This window comes from Vitis riparia, chromosome 4, assembly GCF_004353265.1.
Source record: "Vitis riparia cultivar Riparia Gloire de Montpellier isolate 1030 chromosome 4, EGFV_Vit.rip_1.0, whole genome shotgun sequence".
Lineage (NCBI taxonomy): Eukaryota > Viridiplantae > Streptophyta > Magnoliopsida > Vitales > Vitaceae > Vitis > Vitis riparia.
Window position 1 is genome coordinate 7388081 of NC_048434.1, and position 19414 is coordinate 7407494.

Below are 19414 nucleotides of genomic sequence, written 5' to 3' on the forward strand. Positions count from 1 at the left end.
AATTTGGCATTCAAGCTCAAACGTGCCTCTCAAAGAATCGTTCATAGAAAGTAAACCTATGCTTTGTAGTTCAAAAATAATGGACTAAGAGGTCATCTATGCTACAGGGACAATGAACTGGTATTTGAGGACTTGGAGACCTGGAACGAGAAAGATGCCTGCCATGAGTACCACCTCTACAATAGGCCATGGAAGAAAATGAAGGAAAAAAAAGAATTAGGAGCCAACCTGGTATGGTCAAAAGTATCCTGGACTCTATACTGAAAGGCCTTACAGAGTTAACTTTGAAGTAGAACGAGCCAACATTGTGATAGAACACACCTAAGAAGAAGAAGAAGGAATGTGGAGGAGAAAATGAAAAAAATAAGGTGTGAATGGTATTTAAAGTGGGGTATGCTGTTTTTTTATAAGCACATAGAAAATATTATAAATATGGAAAAGAAGGTGATACAAAAGGGAAAGACAAGACATGCCAATGTACACTAGAAGTATACAAAGGGTGTGAAGCAAAAAGAACAAAGAAAGGAGGGAAATCAAAAGAAAAAACAACACCTGTCCACATTTACTTGGCTCCTAGCCAATCGACAAAATCAATCAAAGACATAGTATTCCCTTCTATATGATGCCTAACATAATCTATAAAGATACGCATAAAAGAGGATTTAAGTGATGAGATGTCCACATCTTTAAAAGCCCTTCTATTTCTTTCACTCCAAATGGTCCATAAAAGACACAATGAGGCAGGTAACCAAGCTCTCTTCTGCCTGTTTCCTATTTGAACCACATTTCAACTTAGTAACATCAATCTAGTTGAAAAATGCATCACCCACTGCAACCTAAATAACAACAAGACCAATTGCCACAAAATTCCAGCTATAACATGATGAAGAAGCATGTGTTTGATAGATTAAAGACACCCTACTTCTTTTCAAACGGTCCAATGTTAGGATCTTTCCCTAAGTTGCTTCCCATTCAAAAAAACCAACTCTCATCGGGACCCATGGATTCCAAATAACTTTAGATGAGAAAACCTCTGAATCCCCTAGCATTGGAAAATAATAGAAAACTTTCATAGAGAACTTTCCATTCGTTCAAACGTCCAAAGCACAATTTGCATATTTTTGCTCTTTTCCATCGTTTTAGGCATCCAAAGCATGTATCTTATGTCAAAAAAGTCAAAATTGACGTATATAACAACACATCATGTGATAATCTACGATTTTTCAAGTCATAAAAAATATAGTACATGTAATAATTGAAAGATCAATTCCATAGTTTAAAACAACTATACCTTGTCTAGGATTACCAATTTGTTCACCTAATCATTTCATCAAATTAATTTGGGGTCCGTAGTGTGACCACATGCGATTTGACTCATTCTAGACAGATTTCTATTTAACATGACTATATTTTTAAGGTCTTTTAATGTCTTCTATTCCCCATGTTTAACCTTTATTTTTTTGTTTTATCAATCATTACAACTTGTGGAATAACTTGGATATAGTATGAAAATTACCTTTCATCTATAATTGTTCATTCCACAATTGAGATATTTCCTTACTTGCAAATGATGGCTTTTAACACTTGGCTTAAAGATATGAATTTTAGATATAGCCAAGGTAGCTTTTTCACTGATGGAAACTTCAATGAATTTCTCTTTTTGAGAACCTTGGGATAGAATAAACATGTAATCATTGAAAGGTCATTAGAATTATATATGAGAAATAACTCGGTCAAATGTTTATTAGAAAAAAATAGAGGCAATTTTTCAACTAAGGAATGTCACAAAACAACTAACACATCATGCAATATTAAAAATAATTTTTACTTGATAATACTATTTTATCAACCAATTAAGGTGTTTCAAATTATAATAATAGAACTAAAACTCAACCAATTAAGTTGTTTCAAAGTGATGATGAATTGAAAAATTATGAGTTAACAATAATTAATAAAGAATTAGTCCATCCTAAAGGAATAGACCTAGACTTAAGCATTTCTAAAGAATTCTCCCTCTAAGTTCAGATCTTGAAATCAAGAATATCCAATCTTATTCTAGGGTATAGATACCTAAAGATTTCCTAAGATTCTCGAACCTAAGAGCATCTAAAAACTTTGTGCATAGGTCAACCAATTGACCTTCAATAGGGGTGTACTCTAGTGAAATAACCCTTCCCTTAACGAGATCCCTAATGAACTAAACAAATAATGTTACAATTAGGTATGAGATCTTAAACATAACCCCTAAAAGCAAGACCTAGACTTATTGAAAATAAACAAAGCACACTAAAAATGAAGTCTTAAAATAAAAACAAAAACTAAAATGACCAAAGGACTCCTAAAATGACATGGCACTAGGGATAAAGAGAGAAGCACTAAGACTAGAGCCTAGGCTATGGAATGTGATGTGCTATTTGGAGGAGGAATCTTACAAAGATTTGCTAGGAGATATAATTGTAAGAGAATCTAAAGGAGTAGACTTAGAAATTACTAGGCTTGAACCTTGAAAAGCAATTAGGTCATCTTTCCTAGTCCAAATTTGCCTAGCTTTAGGAGGTATGTCAATAGGATTTTTTTTTTTATTCTTTTCTAGACTTAGCGTGTAATCTACTCCCCATTCCTTTGATTCAAGATCTGATTTCTAGATGGTTAGACTCACTCACTAAACTATTCACATGAGCTCCAAAAAAAGGGAGTTGTTTGTGATCATCATAGTGTGGTGTTTAGATTCAAGAAATTTAATTTATTTATTTTTTTCATGTTTTCATTTTCACTTTTTAATTCCTTGATCCTACTATTCAATTCACTTTCATGAGTTTTATATGAAATTATTTTATCATTTAGTTCAAACTTCTTGGATTTCAAAGTCTCAATGTGGGGATTTCATTTAGTTGACATTTTTTTTTAAGATTTACATTCGCGCTTTTAATTTCATTGCTTCCATGATATAGAGCATTATAAGCATCTTCAAGGCCTTCAGGTTCCCCTTTTTCATCATCACTAGTTTAACGATTCTTTTTTATTCAGTTTTAGGGATGTGGGTAATGAGCTTGTGAAAGCAAAAAGACTCATTCTTCTCTTTTGAGGAGGCCTTTAAGACTGCTCCTTTAGTCTCCTAAATCTCTCAATATTTTTCTAACTACCTTGGACTCATGAATCTTTTTTCCCAAGTTAAAGCAAGAATTTACCATATCATCAAGTTCAATATAGCCTCAAAGAAGGTTTCATCTTCATTCATTTTTATGCTTTTAAATTTAGTAGTTAACATTTGCAATTTTGAGAATTTCATTGTGGAAGTTCCCTCATGAGTTAATGCTAAAATATCCCATATCTCCTTAGTTACACGTTGCAATTTTGCGGAACTCATTAGAATTCACACCATTGAAAATATAATAGAGGGATTTTGCATTTGCTTCACTCCCCTCATCATCTAGTTTATGCTAGTTTTTTTTGGGCTTCAATTCTCCGGTTGATGTACCATTCTTATCAATGGAGATTAGGGGTAACTACCCATATTCCATCGTGTTCCATACTCTTTCACCATGTATTTTCAAGAAAAATTCCATTTGAACTTTCTTGTGGAGGTAATTATTCCCATCAAAGAATGATGGACAGTTAATGGAAGTTCCAACACTTTGTGGTTCCATTGATTAAGATTTAATAGCAGGAATCGACAAAAATTTAATTTTTACAATTTAACCTACTTTGACACCACTTGAAAGTTCTTGTCTTGATTGATGGAACCACCAAGGGGGTAGTGATTAAATGTTGATAAATCAATTGCTCAAATGAACATCAAATTTAGCATGGAAAAACCACCTATTGAGTTTCCCGGAAACTTCGTAGATATAAAAAACCACTTAAAGTCTAATGATTGTAAACAAATTAACTATGGAAAGAATGCACATGATTTTGCTTGATTCAGATGCACCTACTCCCTAGGATCTTATACAGATTAACATGTATACTATTCCTTCACGTCCTCAATGGAGCACCTTGTGCTCCTTAGTGGACATCTCACCCCTATGTTAATGCTAGCACGTCAAACACTTTTTTTTTTCATCAACAAATTCTTTCAAGATTGCTCTTGAAAGCTTAATACATGGAAAACTAGGGCTATAGGGATAATTGTGTTGTTGTACTTAAAGCTATTCTAAATTTAATTTTACAAAAAAACCCTTGAAAATATGAAGAACAAAATTTAAATGCACAAAACGACCTTAAACTTGTGAACAAGAGGACCCGACTTTGAATGTCTGAGGGGGACGTACGAATGCTGGGAAGGACATTTGAATGTCCCCTAGGGCAGTGTTTGAATGTTCATTCAGGAAATTCAAATGTCCTGCCTCCTTTTTAAGTTCCCAACTTCATTTTTTATGTTTTCTCAAAAATGTTCACTTGGGAACCATTTCATAGCCATTTTTAAAGCATTAATTACTTCAAAATACACACATACCTCGTAGAATAATCAACCTTGAAGCAGTTTGAAGTTGAATGATGCTGGTAAGACCCTTGGAGGTGAGATGCATCAAGATTCAATGTAGAAATAGAACAAAGTTGCCAACTTAAACTAAAACATCAATAGTATGAATTGTTCAATTAAAGTATGAAATATGGAAATGTTGTTTGATACGTGAATTTGTATTGCAAGATTCACTATCTGAAGAATAATAATGTCTAGTTCTTTTCATTAAAAAAGTGAAAAGAAAAGGAAAATAATGCATCTTGTGGTTAATATGGGATTTGGTAAAGATATTTTCATCCACTGAATTGTGTTTTGTAATTTTGTGTTCACATAGAAAAGCCAAAGGATCCCCAATTTTAGGTGGAATGGGATATAGAAATCATACATCATACTTGGCTTGAAATGAAAAAAAGAAAAAGAAAATTGTAGCCCAAGAAACAGAAAAACAATTGATTAAAATCATGGATATTGCTAGTATACTCTTAACACATGATGGGACTGAAAAAGGAAATTTATTGAATATACATCCATGGGAAAGAAATAGTGGAACTAATAAACTACAAAAATGGATTGAATTATTGATAGGCTTGGCCACTTGAGAATGAATTTTAAAAGGAGTGAAATTATTTCTGTTGGGTAATAGGTGATGATCAAGTAGTTGGCTGCAAAAGTAGGACGCAGAGAAGAATCACCTCCATCCTACTTGGAATTACATTGGATGCATCCTTTAAAAATTGGAGGGGTGTAGTAGTTATTGAAAGATTTGAAAGGAAGATTGTTGGGTGGAAGAATTGTGGATAAGAGTGTCTGCTGGAAAGGGCTAGGAAGGAGATGAAATATGATCTGCTAGTCTACATAGAGGTTTTTAATCCACCATAGTATGGAGGCTTGGGTTTTTGGGGTTTGTTTCCTTTTAACAAGCCCTCTTAGCAAGGGACAAGCTTATGAAGGTAAAATATGGGAGGTTTTTGGGCTATGGATATGTAAGTGGAAAGGGACAAGCCTATGAAGGTGTGTGATAGAAGGTAAAATGTGGGAGGAGATGGGTTGCTGGGTTACTAAATCAAGTAGAGATTGAAGGTAAAATGTGTGTGATAGGCTTGCATTCTTTCACAGGGTAGGATACTCACAATTGATCAGCCAATTTGAAATGGCATGATTATTCTTCACTGGTGTTGTATGTGCAAGATGGAAGGAGGATTTACTAATCATCTTCGTTGACATTATGATGTGGTTTGGGCTATTTCCACTTCTTTTGTGGTTAGATGATGCTAGGATATGTTAGAGAGCTCCTGTTGGATTGGTGTGGGAGGTGAGAATAGGAGAGATTTGGTCTGCAAGGTCATCTCTTTGTGTTCTTTGGTGGATCTAGAGGCAGGGGAATAGGCGAACCATTGAGGAGGAAGAGCTTTTCAGGATCAAATTCCAGTCATTTTTTTATTCTCTCTTTTGTCCTTTGTCTAGTTTGTACTTTTTATGCACGGGTAAGTTATTTTAAGTACTTCTGGTCTCTGTATTTGATGATGCTTGGTGGGGCTTTTCCTGTATACTTTGCTTGTGCATGTGTCACAATCCTTTTAAGTATTGTTACTAGAAAAAGTTCTATTCACATTGAGAATAAAATAATGAGATGGATGTGCACTGGTGGCTGGAGCAACATCTTACTCATTTAATTATGGTAAGAAGTGGAGACTTTGCAGAGGAATGAATCATTGAATAAATGCTGTAGTGTGATATGAGCAGCTCTATTGTGCTAACTATCTGTTTTCTACAAAGTTGAATTATCAGCTGTGTTTTGCTGTCCTTTGATTTTGAAGCAGTGAACTTGTTGACACGATTATGGGTCATGATGTAAGCTCGAAAATTCTTCATTGAGCTTAATCTTTCTAACACATTCACTCAAATGAACTCCCTGGCCTTCTCTTTGTTTAGCTTTTAAATGAATCAAATGCCTAACCTATTAGGACTCATTTAAGCTGCTGTAGCTTTTAGTGAAGTGCTTCTTCCAAAAGATATCTATAAAAAGAATGTTTCTGTTTAATTTTCAAAAAACTCCTCTGGAGAGGGTTTCTTCATTGAGGTGGAGATATAGGACTTTTAGATGGCCTGAAGCTGCTTCAGGCCAGTCTATGGGTCTCTCAAGTATCTAAGGAGACTCTGCTTTGGTCATTTCCTGGGTGTCCAAAAAGGACAGAGGTCAGTGGAAGTATGATGGCTGGTACACCATATTATTAAGAATGCTATATTGTTGTGGATTATTCATTTTCTTGGATTTTGCACTTGGCTAGCTGGGTTGCAGATCAGGTTGCTAAGCAAGGGGCTTTTGTTAGACTCATTTGTAGGAATTCTTTACCACCTTGACTCGATGGCTTGCTTCTTTGATATCTGTGGTCTTTCTTTTTTTCCCCTTTTGTTTTAATTTTTATATCAGGTTTTGTATCTTTTAGAAGGATTTGTCATCCTTCATAGAAAATTATAAATGCTTCCACATGAATTTATTATTTCTGATCAAAAAGGGAAAATAACATCTCATCCCTAGCTTTGTTAAACAGAGCTTTTAAGTTACATTTTTTTTTTTTTCTGATTCTAATTTTCCAAAGAATGCAGTTTTCTTCTCCATACCCCAAAAATGAATATTGGTAGTCAGTAACAACAGAATGAATTGAGATGTTAGCAATTTCATAATTAATTATCTCAATGCATTTCAGGTCTCATTATTTGAACATGTGATTTCTACTTTTAGTCTTACTTGTAATGTCCTTTCATAGTGTAAACAAAGCAAGCATAAATGGTTTTTTCATTTTTTTAAAAAATTTATTTGTTTATTTTATTTTATTTTTTTAAATCAGTCATTTAAATGATTGGATTTAATCAACTATGAAAGGCAAATCTTAGTTCTGAAAAGGAAACAAATGGTCATAACATGCTTTGGGGAAAGAGTGAGGGGAGGTTTACCCAGTCTTAGGTTGCGTTCAGACTTCTTTTGTTAGTGCAGGATGAGACTGAAAGAGGAGCCGGATTTAACAAAGGAGTGTTGGAGAAGCAAATTCGCTTAATGATCTCCTCCCCAAATGTCCTTAATATGACCCTTATCGACTTACCTGGGATTACTAAGGTTCCTGTGGGTGACCAACCTACCGATATAGAAGCAAGGGTTAAGAAGATGATAATGTCCCATATCAAACAAGAAAACTGTATCATATTGGCAGTTACTCCTGCAAATTCTGATTTGGCAAACTCTGATGCTCTTCAAATGGCTAGAGATGCTGATCCAGCTGGTATGTCACAAGGCCACTTGTTAATAACTTGAATTTAAGTTGGTTTTGACAATCTTACTGAACTATGTATTTCAGTTATTGAATTAATGTACTTGTACATATTAGCTTCTTCTATTTGTTACCTATTGCATTACTTTATTGACAGAATCTATTGACAGGTACTCGGACAATTGGTGTAATCACCAAGGTTTGTGTTTCAATTGTATTACTAGAAGACTTTTTCCTTATTTTTTATTTTTATTTTGCTTTTAAATTAGTTGCAGTCTTGACCATATGCTTGAATAACAGTATTATGTTGTACTTCTGTTTTTTTTGTAGCTAGATATAATGGACAGGGGGACTAATGCGTGTAATTTTCTGCTTGGAAACATTGTTCCACTTAGCCTTGGTTACGTCGGTGTTGTGAATCGCAGTCAAGAGGTAAACTATTAAAACTTAGACAGTTTTCATATGCTATCGTTATTTGTAACTTCTATCTTGCATGTAGGCTTCTCAAAGTCTTCTTAGTTCTTCTCTGTTTATTCTCAAAATTTTATTTAAAATATCCAAATTCCAAACAATTTTGATGCAAGAAAAAAAAAAAAAAAAGGAGAAGAGGTATTTTGTCTCCTGCAAATTTGTCACTCTGCTCATTACAATACTATTTTAAACTGGTTCCTTTTTATATTGCCCTATGGTTGTTTATTGGAAGGATGAGGTGTAACCCGTTGGTATTTTAGTCCTAGGAAATGAGCTGATTTAGTGAGGCAGTCCATAATAAGCCTTACTTCGTTTTTCTTGCTTCTAGTTCTTGGTAACCTTATCTCAAAGTCCATAGGGATGTGATTCCATTTGCACTCTGGTATAGGTAATGGTTGCAACAACTCTGTAGGTTTCTGATGCTCAACTTTCATCTATTAACAAATTTGACAATTGGCTACATATCAAGCAATGTCTCTCTTCATTCCACTCCATCAAAATTGCCTCTTTATATCTTAGTACGTTTCTGGAGAGTCTTGGAGAGTAGAAGGCTTAGATTTGTCCCCTATCTCAGAAGAGAGTGCTTCTAGGTTGGATTCCCCTTTTACTGAAGAAAAGATTTCTAAAGCCATTTTTCAGTTAGATAGGGATAAGGCACCGGGGCCTGATGGATTTACCATTGTAGTGTTTCAAGATTGTTGGGATGTGATCAAAGAGGACTTAGTGAGGGTGTTCACACAGTTTCACAGAAGCGGGATTATTAATCAAAGCACCAATGCCACCTTTATTGTTCTTTTGCCCAAAAAAAGCCAGATAAAAAAAGTTTCAGACTTTAGACCTATTAGCTTGATCACTTGTCTTTACAAGATAATAGCCAAAGTTCTATCAGGGCGATTAAGAGGTGTACTACATGAAACTATCCATTCTACTCAAGGCGCTTTTGTTCAAAGGAGACAAATTTTGGACACAGTTCTTATAGCCAATGAGATAGTGGATGAGAAAAGACGATTAGGGGAGGAAGGAATTGTCTTTAAAATTGACTTTGAAAAGGCTTATGACCATGTGAATTGGGATTTTTTGGCTCATGTGTTGGAGAAGAAGGGGTTTAGTCCTAGATGGAGGACCTGGATGAGAGGTTGTTTGTCTTCGGTCTCTTATGCAATTTTAGTGAATGGAAACGCTAAAGGGTGGGCCAAGGCAACTAGAGGATTAAGACAAGGTGATCCTATATCCCATTTTTTGTTTACTATCACCGTCGATGTGTTGAGTAGGATGTTGTTGAGAGCAAAGGAAAGAAGTTTGTTAGAGGGCTTCAGTGTAGGTAGGAATAGAACAAGGGTGTCCCATCTGCAATTCGCAAATGATACCATCATCTTTTCTAACACTTGTGCGAAAGAACTGCAAACTCTTAAGAATTTATTGTTAGTGTTTGGGCAAATTTCTGGGCTTAAGGTCAATGAAGAAAATATTCTTTTTTTTTTTTTTTTGTCAAAACTGAATACAAAGTGACCTATATATATACAAGTGGGATTCCTAATCTAAGCCATATAATATGCACAATCACTATCTCTAAGGAAACAATAACTAATTAGGAGAGATTCTCTCATCCATAAAAATAGAAAATATTCTAACACAATCCCTCTAATCTTGGCACTTAATTACAAATCATAATCCCATATTTCCACACTCCCCCTCAAGTTGGGTAGTAGATGTCTAGCATTCCCAACTTGCTTTTCATGTTTTCGTAGGTGGCCTTTGGAAGTCAGAATGTCTGCTGTTTGACGACTTGAAGGAATATACATAAGTCTGATTGTTCCCCCTTCAAGTTTCTCCTTGATGAAGTGACGGTCTATCTCCACGTGCTTGGTTCTGTCGTGTTGAACTGGATTCTTTGCAATACTTATGGTAGCCTTGTTATCACACAAAACTGTCATAGTGGAGTTTGATATAATTCCAAGTTCCTTGAGTATTCTTTGGAGCCACATTCCTTCACATATCCCATGAGCCATTGCCCTGAATTCTGCCTCTGCACTGCTTCTCGCCACTACGGACTGCTTCTTGTTTCTCCAAGTCACCAAGTTTCCCCACACATAGGAACAATACCCAGTAGTCGACCTCCGATCTATCAAGGATCCTGCCCAATCAGCATCTGTGAATACCTTAACTTCCCTACTTGAGGTTTTCTTGAAGTAGAGTCCTCTACCCGGGCTCTTTTTAAGGTACTGTAAAATTCTGTATACGACTTTCATGTGTCTTTCAGTGGGATTGTTCATGTAGCGGCTTACCATGCTCACAGCGAAACCAATATCGGGCCTTGTGTGAGTTAAGTAGATCAACTTTCCTACTAACCTCTGGTACTTGTCTCTGTCAGTTGGATGACTGTCATTATCTTTATCAATCTTACCAATAGGATCCATAGGCGTGTCCACTGGCTTACAACCTAGCATCCTAGTCTCCTGAAGTAGATCAAGGACATACTTCCTTTGCGTAACCACAATTCCCTCCTTAGTTCTGCCAACTTCCATGCCAAGAAAGTATCTGAGTTGTCCAAGATCTTTGATTTCAAATTCTCTTGCTAGCAGCTTCTTGAGATTCCCTATCCCTTCTTCATCGTCTCCGGTAATTATAATATCATCAACATAGACAATGAATAGAGTCATTTCACCTTCCTTAGAGTGCTTCATAAACAGTGTGTGATCTGCTTGACATTGGATGAACCCATGTTTTTTCACAACTCTAGTAAGTCGATCAATCCAGGCCTTAGGTGACTGTTTTAGACTGTATAGGGACTTTCTCAGTTTACACACTTTTCCTGAATTTTCTGGAGTTTCCATACTATGCGGAATCTTCATGTAGACTTCCTCTTCTAGTTCTCCGTTGAGAAATGCATTTTTGACATCAAGTTGGTGCAGATTCTAGTCCAAATTTATTGCAACTGACAATAACACTTAGATGGAGTTGAGCTTTGCTACTGGTGCAAATGTTTCTTCATAATCAATGCCATAGGATTGAGTAAATCCTTTAGCTACTAGTCGAGCCTTGAACCTGTTTATACTTCCATCCGGATTGTGCTTCACGGTAAATATCCACTTGCATCCAGCAGGCCTCTTACCCTCTGGTAATTCTGAGATTTCCCATGTCCCATTTTTCTCCAAGGCTTATATTTCTTCCTGAACAGCAGTCTTCCATTCAGGTTGTTGAAGTGCTTCTTAGATGTTGGATGGGATACGATCATCTTCAAGAGAAGTGATGAACGCTTGGAAATTTTGTGAAAGCTTTCCATAGGACACATGATTATTGATTGGATGCTGAGTGCAGGATCTTACGCCTTTCCTTAAAGCAATGGGTTGATCAAGATCATCAAGGTCATTACTGGAATCTAGATCATAAATTGTGTTACTTGGTTGTGAGTTTGGGTTGCTTGGATCCTGGTCCAATTCTTGGTTCTGCTCAGGTGGAGTGCTGTCCTCGGGCTCCTTTTGAGGAGGTTTCTCGGGCTTTTCCTTTAATTTTTTTCTAGAATAAACTATTACTTCTTTACTGCCTTGTGTAGTTGACTCAGGTGTGACAGAAGGGATATCCAAGGAATTGTTTTCGGGGACAGAAAGAGTACTATCTGTTTGAGGAGGCAGTGATGAACTCAAAGGAGAAGTAGTGCTGAGTTCGGTTTCCCAAAATTGGAATTCATCTGTGGACCAGTTCTCCCCCTGAATTGCAGTTTTGGGGTAGAAGGGTTGATTTTCGAAGAAAGTGACATCCATGGAAGTGTAGAATTTCTTGGTTGTTGGAGAGTAGCACTTGTATCCTTTTTGGTTTGGTGAGTACCCGAGAAAGATGCATTTAGTGGCTGTCGGATCAAGTTTACTACGTTGGGACTTATGGATGTGAACAAAAGCAGTACAACCAAAGACTTTGACTGGGATAGACGAGATTATTCGAGCGGATGGATATGCAGTGAGGAGGATTTGACACGGGGTTTTAAATTGAAGAATCCTAGAAGGCATTCGGTTGATCAAGTAGGTTGCTGTAAGTACAGCTTCACCCCATAATTGTTTAGGCACGTTTGAAGCTATCATGAGGGATCGTGCAACCTCCATCAAATGTCTATTTTTCCTTTCTGCAACTCCATTTTGCTGTGAAGTATCAATGCACGAGCTTTGATGTACGATGCCATTCTCCAGAAGATATGACCCAAGAATGTTGTGATAGTATTCTCGAGCATTATCTGTCCGAAGGACTTGAATTTTTGCCTGAAATTGCGTTTGAACCATGTTGTTGAAGTTTTCAAATATTTCCTTCACTTCTGATTTCTTCTTCATAAGGAATACCCAAGTCACTCGAGTGTGGTCATCAACAAAGGTGACAAACCATCTAGAACCTGTAATGTTGTTGATTCTAGAGGCCCCCAAACATCACTGTGAATCAAGGAAAAAGGATGAGATGGTTTATATGGTTGAATGGAATAGGAGTTGCGAGTATGTTTGGACAATTGACATATTCGCATTGAAAATTTTTGGAATTTTTATTGAATAATGATGGATATAGTTTTTCAAGATAGGAAAAATTTGGGTGACCTAATCGGTAGTGCCATAACATAACAACACTATCCGTCTTGGTACTAGGGTTGGAAACTACACAAGCAGTCTTCATTGGTAGCCTTCGAATTTCCTCAGCTCTTAGAAGGTAAAGTCCAGCACGCACCTCAACATTGCCAATCCTTTTCCCAGAGTTCAAGGCCTGAAATTCACACATGTGAGGAAGGAATTTAGTAACACAATTAAGATCCTGTGTTAGTCTACTTATAGACAATAGGTTGCAATCCAATTTCGGAACATAGAGCACGGAGTGAAGAGTAATATCCTTGGAAATAATAACTGAACCTGTGCCGAATACCTTAGAAAGGGTTCCATCGGCAATTCGAACAGAGGAATTGTTATGGCAAGGAGTATATTCATGAAAAACCATGAGATTTCCAGTCATGTGATCTGAAGCTCCCGAGTCCACTATCCATGTAGTGTGATTTTCCTGTCTAACATTTAAGGCATGGGAAAAAATACCTTTCTGGGCTACAGATGCGGTACCAATAGTTGTTCCAGTTGATTGAAGAGTTTGTTGGAACATTTTCTGTAGTGCCTCCAATTGCTCTTTGCTAAACGGACTAGGATTTGAGATAGTGCCAGATGTGTCTTCTTCGGCTGCAGCGGTGTAACCCCGACCTTCTCTGTTTTGCTGTGGCCGAGAAGGTTTCCAATCAGCAGGTTTACTGTGTAGATGCCAACAAGTCTCTTTCGTGTGTCCAGGTTTTCTACAATGGTCGCACCATGGACGATTCTTCTTCGTTTGGTGGTTGTTGTTGTTGGATTGGGTTCCTCGTGCAACTAGGGCTGAGTTCTCAAGATTTTTGGAGGAATTTTGGGTTCCCAACATCACTTTTTGTATGCTTCCCTCTCTGCGAATTTCAGAAAAAACTTCCCTAACACTAGGTAATGGCTTAATACTTAGAACTCTTCCACGTACCTCATCTAAATTCTTATTAAGGCCAAGTAAAAATTTGTAGATGCGTTCCTTTTCAATGACCTTCTTGTATAGGAGTCCATCTTTGGGACACTTCCAAACCAATTCTTCATAAATATCGAGTTGTTGCCAATACCGTGTAAGGATATTAAAATATTCGATAACAGTTGAATCTCCTTGTCGAAGATCTTGTAGAATACTCTTGATTTCGAAAATCGCCGAGGTATTATCGATGTTGGAGTAGGTCTCTCTAGCTGCATCCCATATCTCCTTTGCTGTGCCATAATACATGAAGTTTTCTCCTATGTCATTGGTCATAGAGTTAATTAACCAAGACATCACCATACTATTTTCCAACTTCCAGGTTCGGTATCCTGGATCATCTTCCTTCGGCTGAACAATGGCTCCCGTAAGGTATTCTTCCTTACCTTTCCTGTAGATGAAGATCCGAACAGACTGAGCCCATTGAATAAAATTTTGCCCATTGAGTTTATGACCTGTTATGGGAAGAATGATGCCATTTGTGGTGCTGGCACTACCGGAGTGAACTGCTTCAGGCCTGGACGTCACCTCCAAGTTTGATCCTTCCGTTTTGCTCTCCATGGAAAAAGATGATTTTTTTTTTTTTATACGTGGTTCAGATTTGGATGCTCTGATACCATGAAGAAAATATTCTTTTTTTTTTTTTTTTTGTCAAAACTGAATACAAAGTGACCTATATATATACAAGTGGGATTCCTAATCTAAGCCATATAATATGCACAATCACTATCTCTAAGGAAACAATAACTAATTAGGAGAGATTCTCTCATCCATAAAAATAGAAAATATCCTAACACAATCCCTCTAATCTTGGCACTTAATTACAAATCATAATCCCATATTTCCACAGTCAATCTTGACAAGAGTAACCTTTTTGGCATCAACCTTGATCAGGATCATCTCTCTAGGTTGGTCTTGATGCTTGATTGCAAGGCTTTTGATTGACCTATACTCTACTTGGGTCTTCCTTTGGGAGGGAATCTAAAGGCTTGTGGCTTTTAGGATTCGGTGATTGAGAGAATCTCGTGGAGATTAGATGGGTGGCAAAAGGCTTATTTATCTTTTGGAGGTAGGATAACTCTTATCCACTTATGCCTGTCCCACATTCCTAGCTACTTTATTTCCTTGTTCAAGATTCCCGTTTCAGTGGCTACAAAAATTGAGAGATTGCAAAGGGATTTCCTTTGGTCAGGAGTTGGGGAAGGTAAAAGAGATCATCTTATTAGTTGTGATGTAGTGTGTAAACCGAAGGCAAAAGGGGGATTGGGGTTCGGGAAGATTTCTCTAAGGAATCTCGCTCTTTTAGGGAAATGGTTGTGGAGGTATCCTAGGGAGAGTTTAGCTCTGTGGCATCAGGTCATTCTAAGCATTTATGGGACACATTCTAATGGTTGGGATGCCAACACTATAGTTAGATGGTCACATCGTTGTCCTTGGAAGGTTCTTGCACAAGTCTTTTAGGATTTTTCCAAGTATACTCGATTTGTGGTAGGAGATGGGGAAAAAATTCTCTTATGGGAAGACTTGTGGTGGGGGGACCAACCTTTGGGATTCCAATATCGAAGACTATTTAGAGTAGTCACTGATAAAAATATTCCCATATCTTCAATTCTCGGTTCTGCTCGCCCCTTCTCTTGGAACTTTAATTTCTGTCATAACCTTTCCGATTATGAGATAGAAGATTTAGAAAGCCTCATGCGTTCACTTGATTGTTTGCATTTATCCCCATTGGTTTGAGATGCGAGATCTTGGTCTTTATCTTCTTCAGGGTTATTTACAGTCAAGTCTTTTTTTCTAGACTTGACCCACTTTTCCGATTTATCTCTAGTTTTCTCTACTAATTTTGTATGGAATTCTCAAGTCTCTTTTAAAGTCAAGTCCTTTGTTTGATTAGTGGCACACAAGAAGGTAAATACTAATGACTTGCTACAATTGAGAAGACCTTACAAAGCTCTTAGTCTTGACATTTGTAAATTGTGTATGAAGCATGGAGAATCAGCATATCATATTTTCTTACATTGTTCTTTGACAATGGGGTTGTGGCATAAATTATTTCAGTTAGCCAAAATGGATTGGGCTCCCTCGAGAAGCATTTCCGACATGATGTCCATCAATTATAAAGGTTTTGGAAAATCCAAGAATGGGATAGTTTTGTGGCAAACTGTGTGCATTGCTTTAATTTGGGTTGTGTGGCGGGAAAGAAATGATAGGATTTTTGAGGATAAAGCTAAGAATTCAGAGAATCTATGGGATTCCATTCACTTTCTTGCTTCTCTTTGGGCTTTTTGCTCCATGGATTTTAAGGGCATCCCCCTTAATATGTTACAACTAGATTGACTAGCAGTGTGTAGCTCAAATGGGATGGTCTAGCTAAGATAGTTTGTTTGTTGTTTTTACCTTTTAGCTTCTTGTTTTTGTATTCTTGTTGTTTAGTTTTCTTTGGTGGGAGGATTCCTCATCCTTTTTTTGTATTTCTTAATTCTATCAATATATTTCTTTGTTGTTTCCTATAAAAAAAATATCTTAATACATTTTGTTACTCCTAGGGTGAATTGTATACTTTTCTCTATGAGCATTTGCTATACTTTCATTTCTCAATTCTACATCCCTTGGAACACACAGTCTTCCTTTAAATCTTACACTCCCACATGCATGCATGACCAATATTGTCTACCTCACCTTCCACCAATTGAGCTCTAACCTTCTCTAAAATCTCATCATGAACTTGGGCCTCCGCTACTTTTTGGATAATCCTTGATCTAGCCGACATACTATACAAGCATGAGCCTTGTCCTTCCCAACCAAGACACATCTCAAAATCCTCAATAACTACATATATCTCTACATCTCTCAACCACAAGCTAGACAATTGTCCATAGTTCTTTCTACTAAGCGCATCTGCCACAACATTTACCTTTCTAAGATGGTATTGAAGAACAAAATCATAATCTTCTAATGTCTCCATCCATCTATGTTGTCTAGAGTTCAAATCCTTTTGAGTAAAGATGTATTTTAAACTCTTATGATCAGAGTACACCTCAAATTTCTCTTCATATAAATAGTGTCTCTAAGTCCCAAGGGGAAAAACCATTACTGCAAGCTCTAAATCATGTGTTGGATAGTTTTGTTCATAGGGCTTAAATTGCCTTGAGGCATAAACTATCACCTTGCCTTGTTGCATTAATATACATCTTGAGCCAACTGTAGAAGCATCACAATAAATCGTAAATAACACTCCACTAATAGGGGTGGTTAATATTGGAGCAATGGTAACTTACCAAAAAAAAAAAAAATATTGGAGCAGTGGTTAATTTTTGCTCAACTCCTAAAAAACATTGTTCACACTCCTCATTCCATTCAAAGTTTAACCATTTTTTTGGTCAACCGGGTAATTGGTATTGCAATTCTAGAGAAGTTATCCACAAACCTCTCATAATATCCATAAACCAGTCCTAAAAAACTCCTAACTTCAAATACATTAGTTGGCCTCTATCGATACTGCACAACTCCCACCTTGGAATGATCTATTGTTATCCTTGCTTTAGAAATTACATGGCTTAGAAAATTTACTTTAGTAAGCCAAAACTCACTTTTGTCTAGCTTCCCATACACTTAAGCTTCCAATAGTGGTCACTAAATGTTGCTTATGCTCATTCAAACTCCTCAAGTAAATTAGGATGCCATCCACAAAGATAATCTCAAATTGATCCAAGTAAGCACAAAACATTCTATCATTAAATCCATAAAAGTAATGGGGACATTCATTAGTTGAAAAGGCATGACTAGGAATTCATAATTGCCCATATCTTGTTCTAAATGTTGTTTTATAGACATCTTCCTCTCTAACCCTCAATGGATACTACATAGTTCTCAAATCAATCTTACTAAAACACTTTGCTCCTTTCAAATGATCAAACAATTCATCTATTCTTGGAAGAGGATGCTTATTCTTCACAACAACTCTATTCAACTTCTTATGGTCAATATGTAACCTTAAGGTGCCATCTTTCTTTTTCACAAACAACACTAGGGCTTCCCATGGTGATGTACTTGGCCGAATAAAACCCTTATTCAACAATTCCGTTAACCAAGCTTTCAATTCCTTCAACTCAAGAGGGGCCATCCTATAGGGTGCCACTAAAATAGGATTTGTTCCTAAATATACCTTGATAAAAAAATCAAACTCTCTATGTGGTGCTAAACCCAGTGGTTCAGTTGGAGATACATCATGAAACTTTCTCACCATTGGAATTTCCGTAAGGTCCTTCTGGGCTTTTTCCTTACTATGGATACATGCTAAAAAACTTATTAATTCTTTCCTCAGCACATGCTGATACCACGGATTGGACGGTGTAAATGGCAAAATAACATACTTCCTCCCAACAAAACAAATATCGAATCCATTTAACGAATATAATATTATCCTAGGGCGATGACAATTAATAAGTGCTCTATATATTGTTAACCAATCCATACCCAAGATAACATCATATCCGATTATGTGTAAAACCCTTAAATTAACCTGGAGCACTCTATCCACCAAGGTAGTAATACACCCCTTACATACTCTATCAACTCTAGAATTCATGCCCATAAGGGACTTAATGTATAACAGGTTTTCTACCCTTTTCGTTTTCAACTCCAATGCATAAGCACAAGATGCAAAGACAAAAGAATGTGTTACACCAATATCAAACAAAACATGCACCCAGGTACTATATACCAAAATCATACCTTCCACCAAAGTGATGTTGTCCTCAGATTCTATCGGGGTTAGTGCAAAAACTCTAGTTAATGTCTGTCTCCTCTTGCCTCTATCACTTGACCCTAAGATGATCTAGCTGGGCAACTTGTAGTAGCTATCTTAGTTCCATGCACTATTGGGGGTAATTAGGGTGCCTGGTGGTGAGGCAAGTGAACTTGGGGAGGCTGAAATGGTAAGACTAGTTATTGCTGGGGTTTCCTTAAGGTTGAAATTAGGTTTGAGATGCAACCCTCAATGGGTAAACCCTCCACAAATGGTCTTTTGCTCCACAACCATAACATGCTTTACTAGTTGCTACCATTTGAACACTTTGTTCACTTCCAATGTAAAATGACAAATGCCCATCATACTATTGGCCTCATTACCTCTATTGTTGATTTTGAAGCCTCCTTTAGAAGTTTTTTCCTACATTTTGCTTTCCCTTCCTATCTCCCCTCTTCTCTCGAATATGGTTGGTATCATTTATATTTCAACAAACAAGGCTCTTTTGCCTAGCTCATATTAGTTCCTTATAGCTAATGGAACCACCCTATTTCTGATAGCAAGCCTTAATCCCTGTTGGAACCACCTTGCCTTTTGCCCTTCCTTATTGATCATGCCTAAAGCAAATCTGGACAATTTAGAAAAATGAGTTCATTCTTTTACACTATCACAGTCTCCTAGATGAGATGCTCAAACTCCATTCTCTTGTTATGCTTAGCCCATAGTTTTAAAAGGCTCAAGGCGCACCAAGGCGCAAAGTAGTCCTAGAGCCTGAGGCGCAAGGCGCACCTAAGGCGCGGGCTTTAGTGAAGTGAGACGTACCCTAATTTACATATATATTTTTATATAATATAATCAAATTTAACAATCATTTATTTGTCCTAAACACATAAATCATCAAATATCATC

General features: G+C 36.8%; 1 protein-coding gene across 1 annotated transcript in view; it reads left to right on the top strand.

Moving 5' to 3' along the window:
- The window catches only part of LOC117912753 (dynamin-related protein 3A-like), an 88007-nt gene that overhangs the window by 6633 nt on the left and 61960 nt on the right, over nucleotides 1–19414 (top strand). The window contains exons 2-4 of the mRNA XM_034827447.1: nucleotides 7461–7743; nucleotides 7902–7930; nucleotides 8062–8163. Of these exons, the coding sequence (XP_034683338.1) occupies nucleotides 7461–7743; nucleotides 7902–7930; nucleotides 8062–8163 (414 nt within the window). The remainder of the gene's footprint in view (nucleotides 1–7460; nucleotides 7744–7901; nucleotides 7931–8061; nucleotides 8164–19414) is intronic.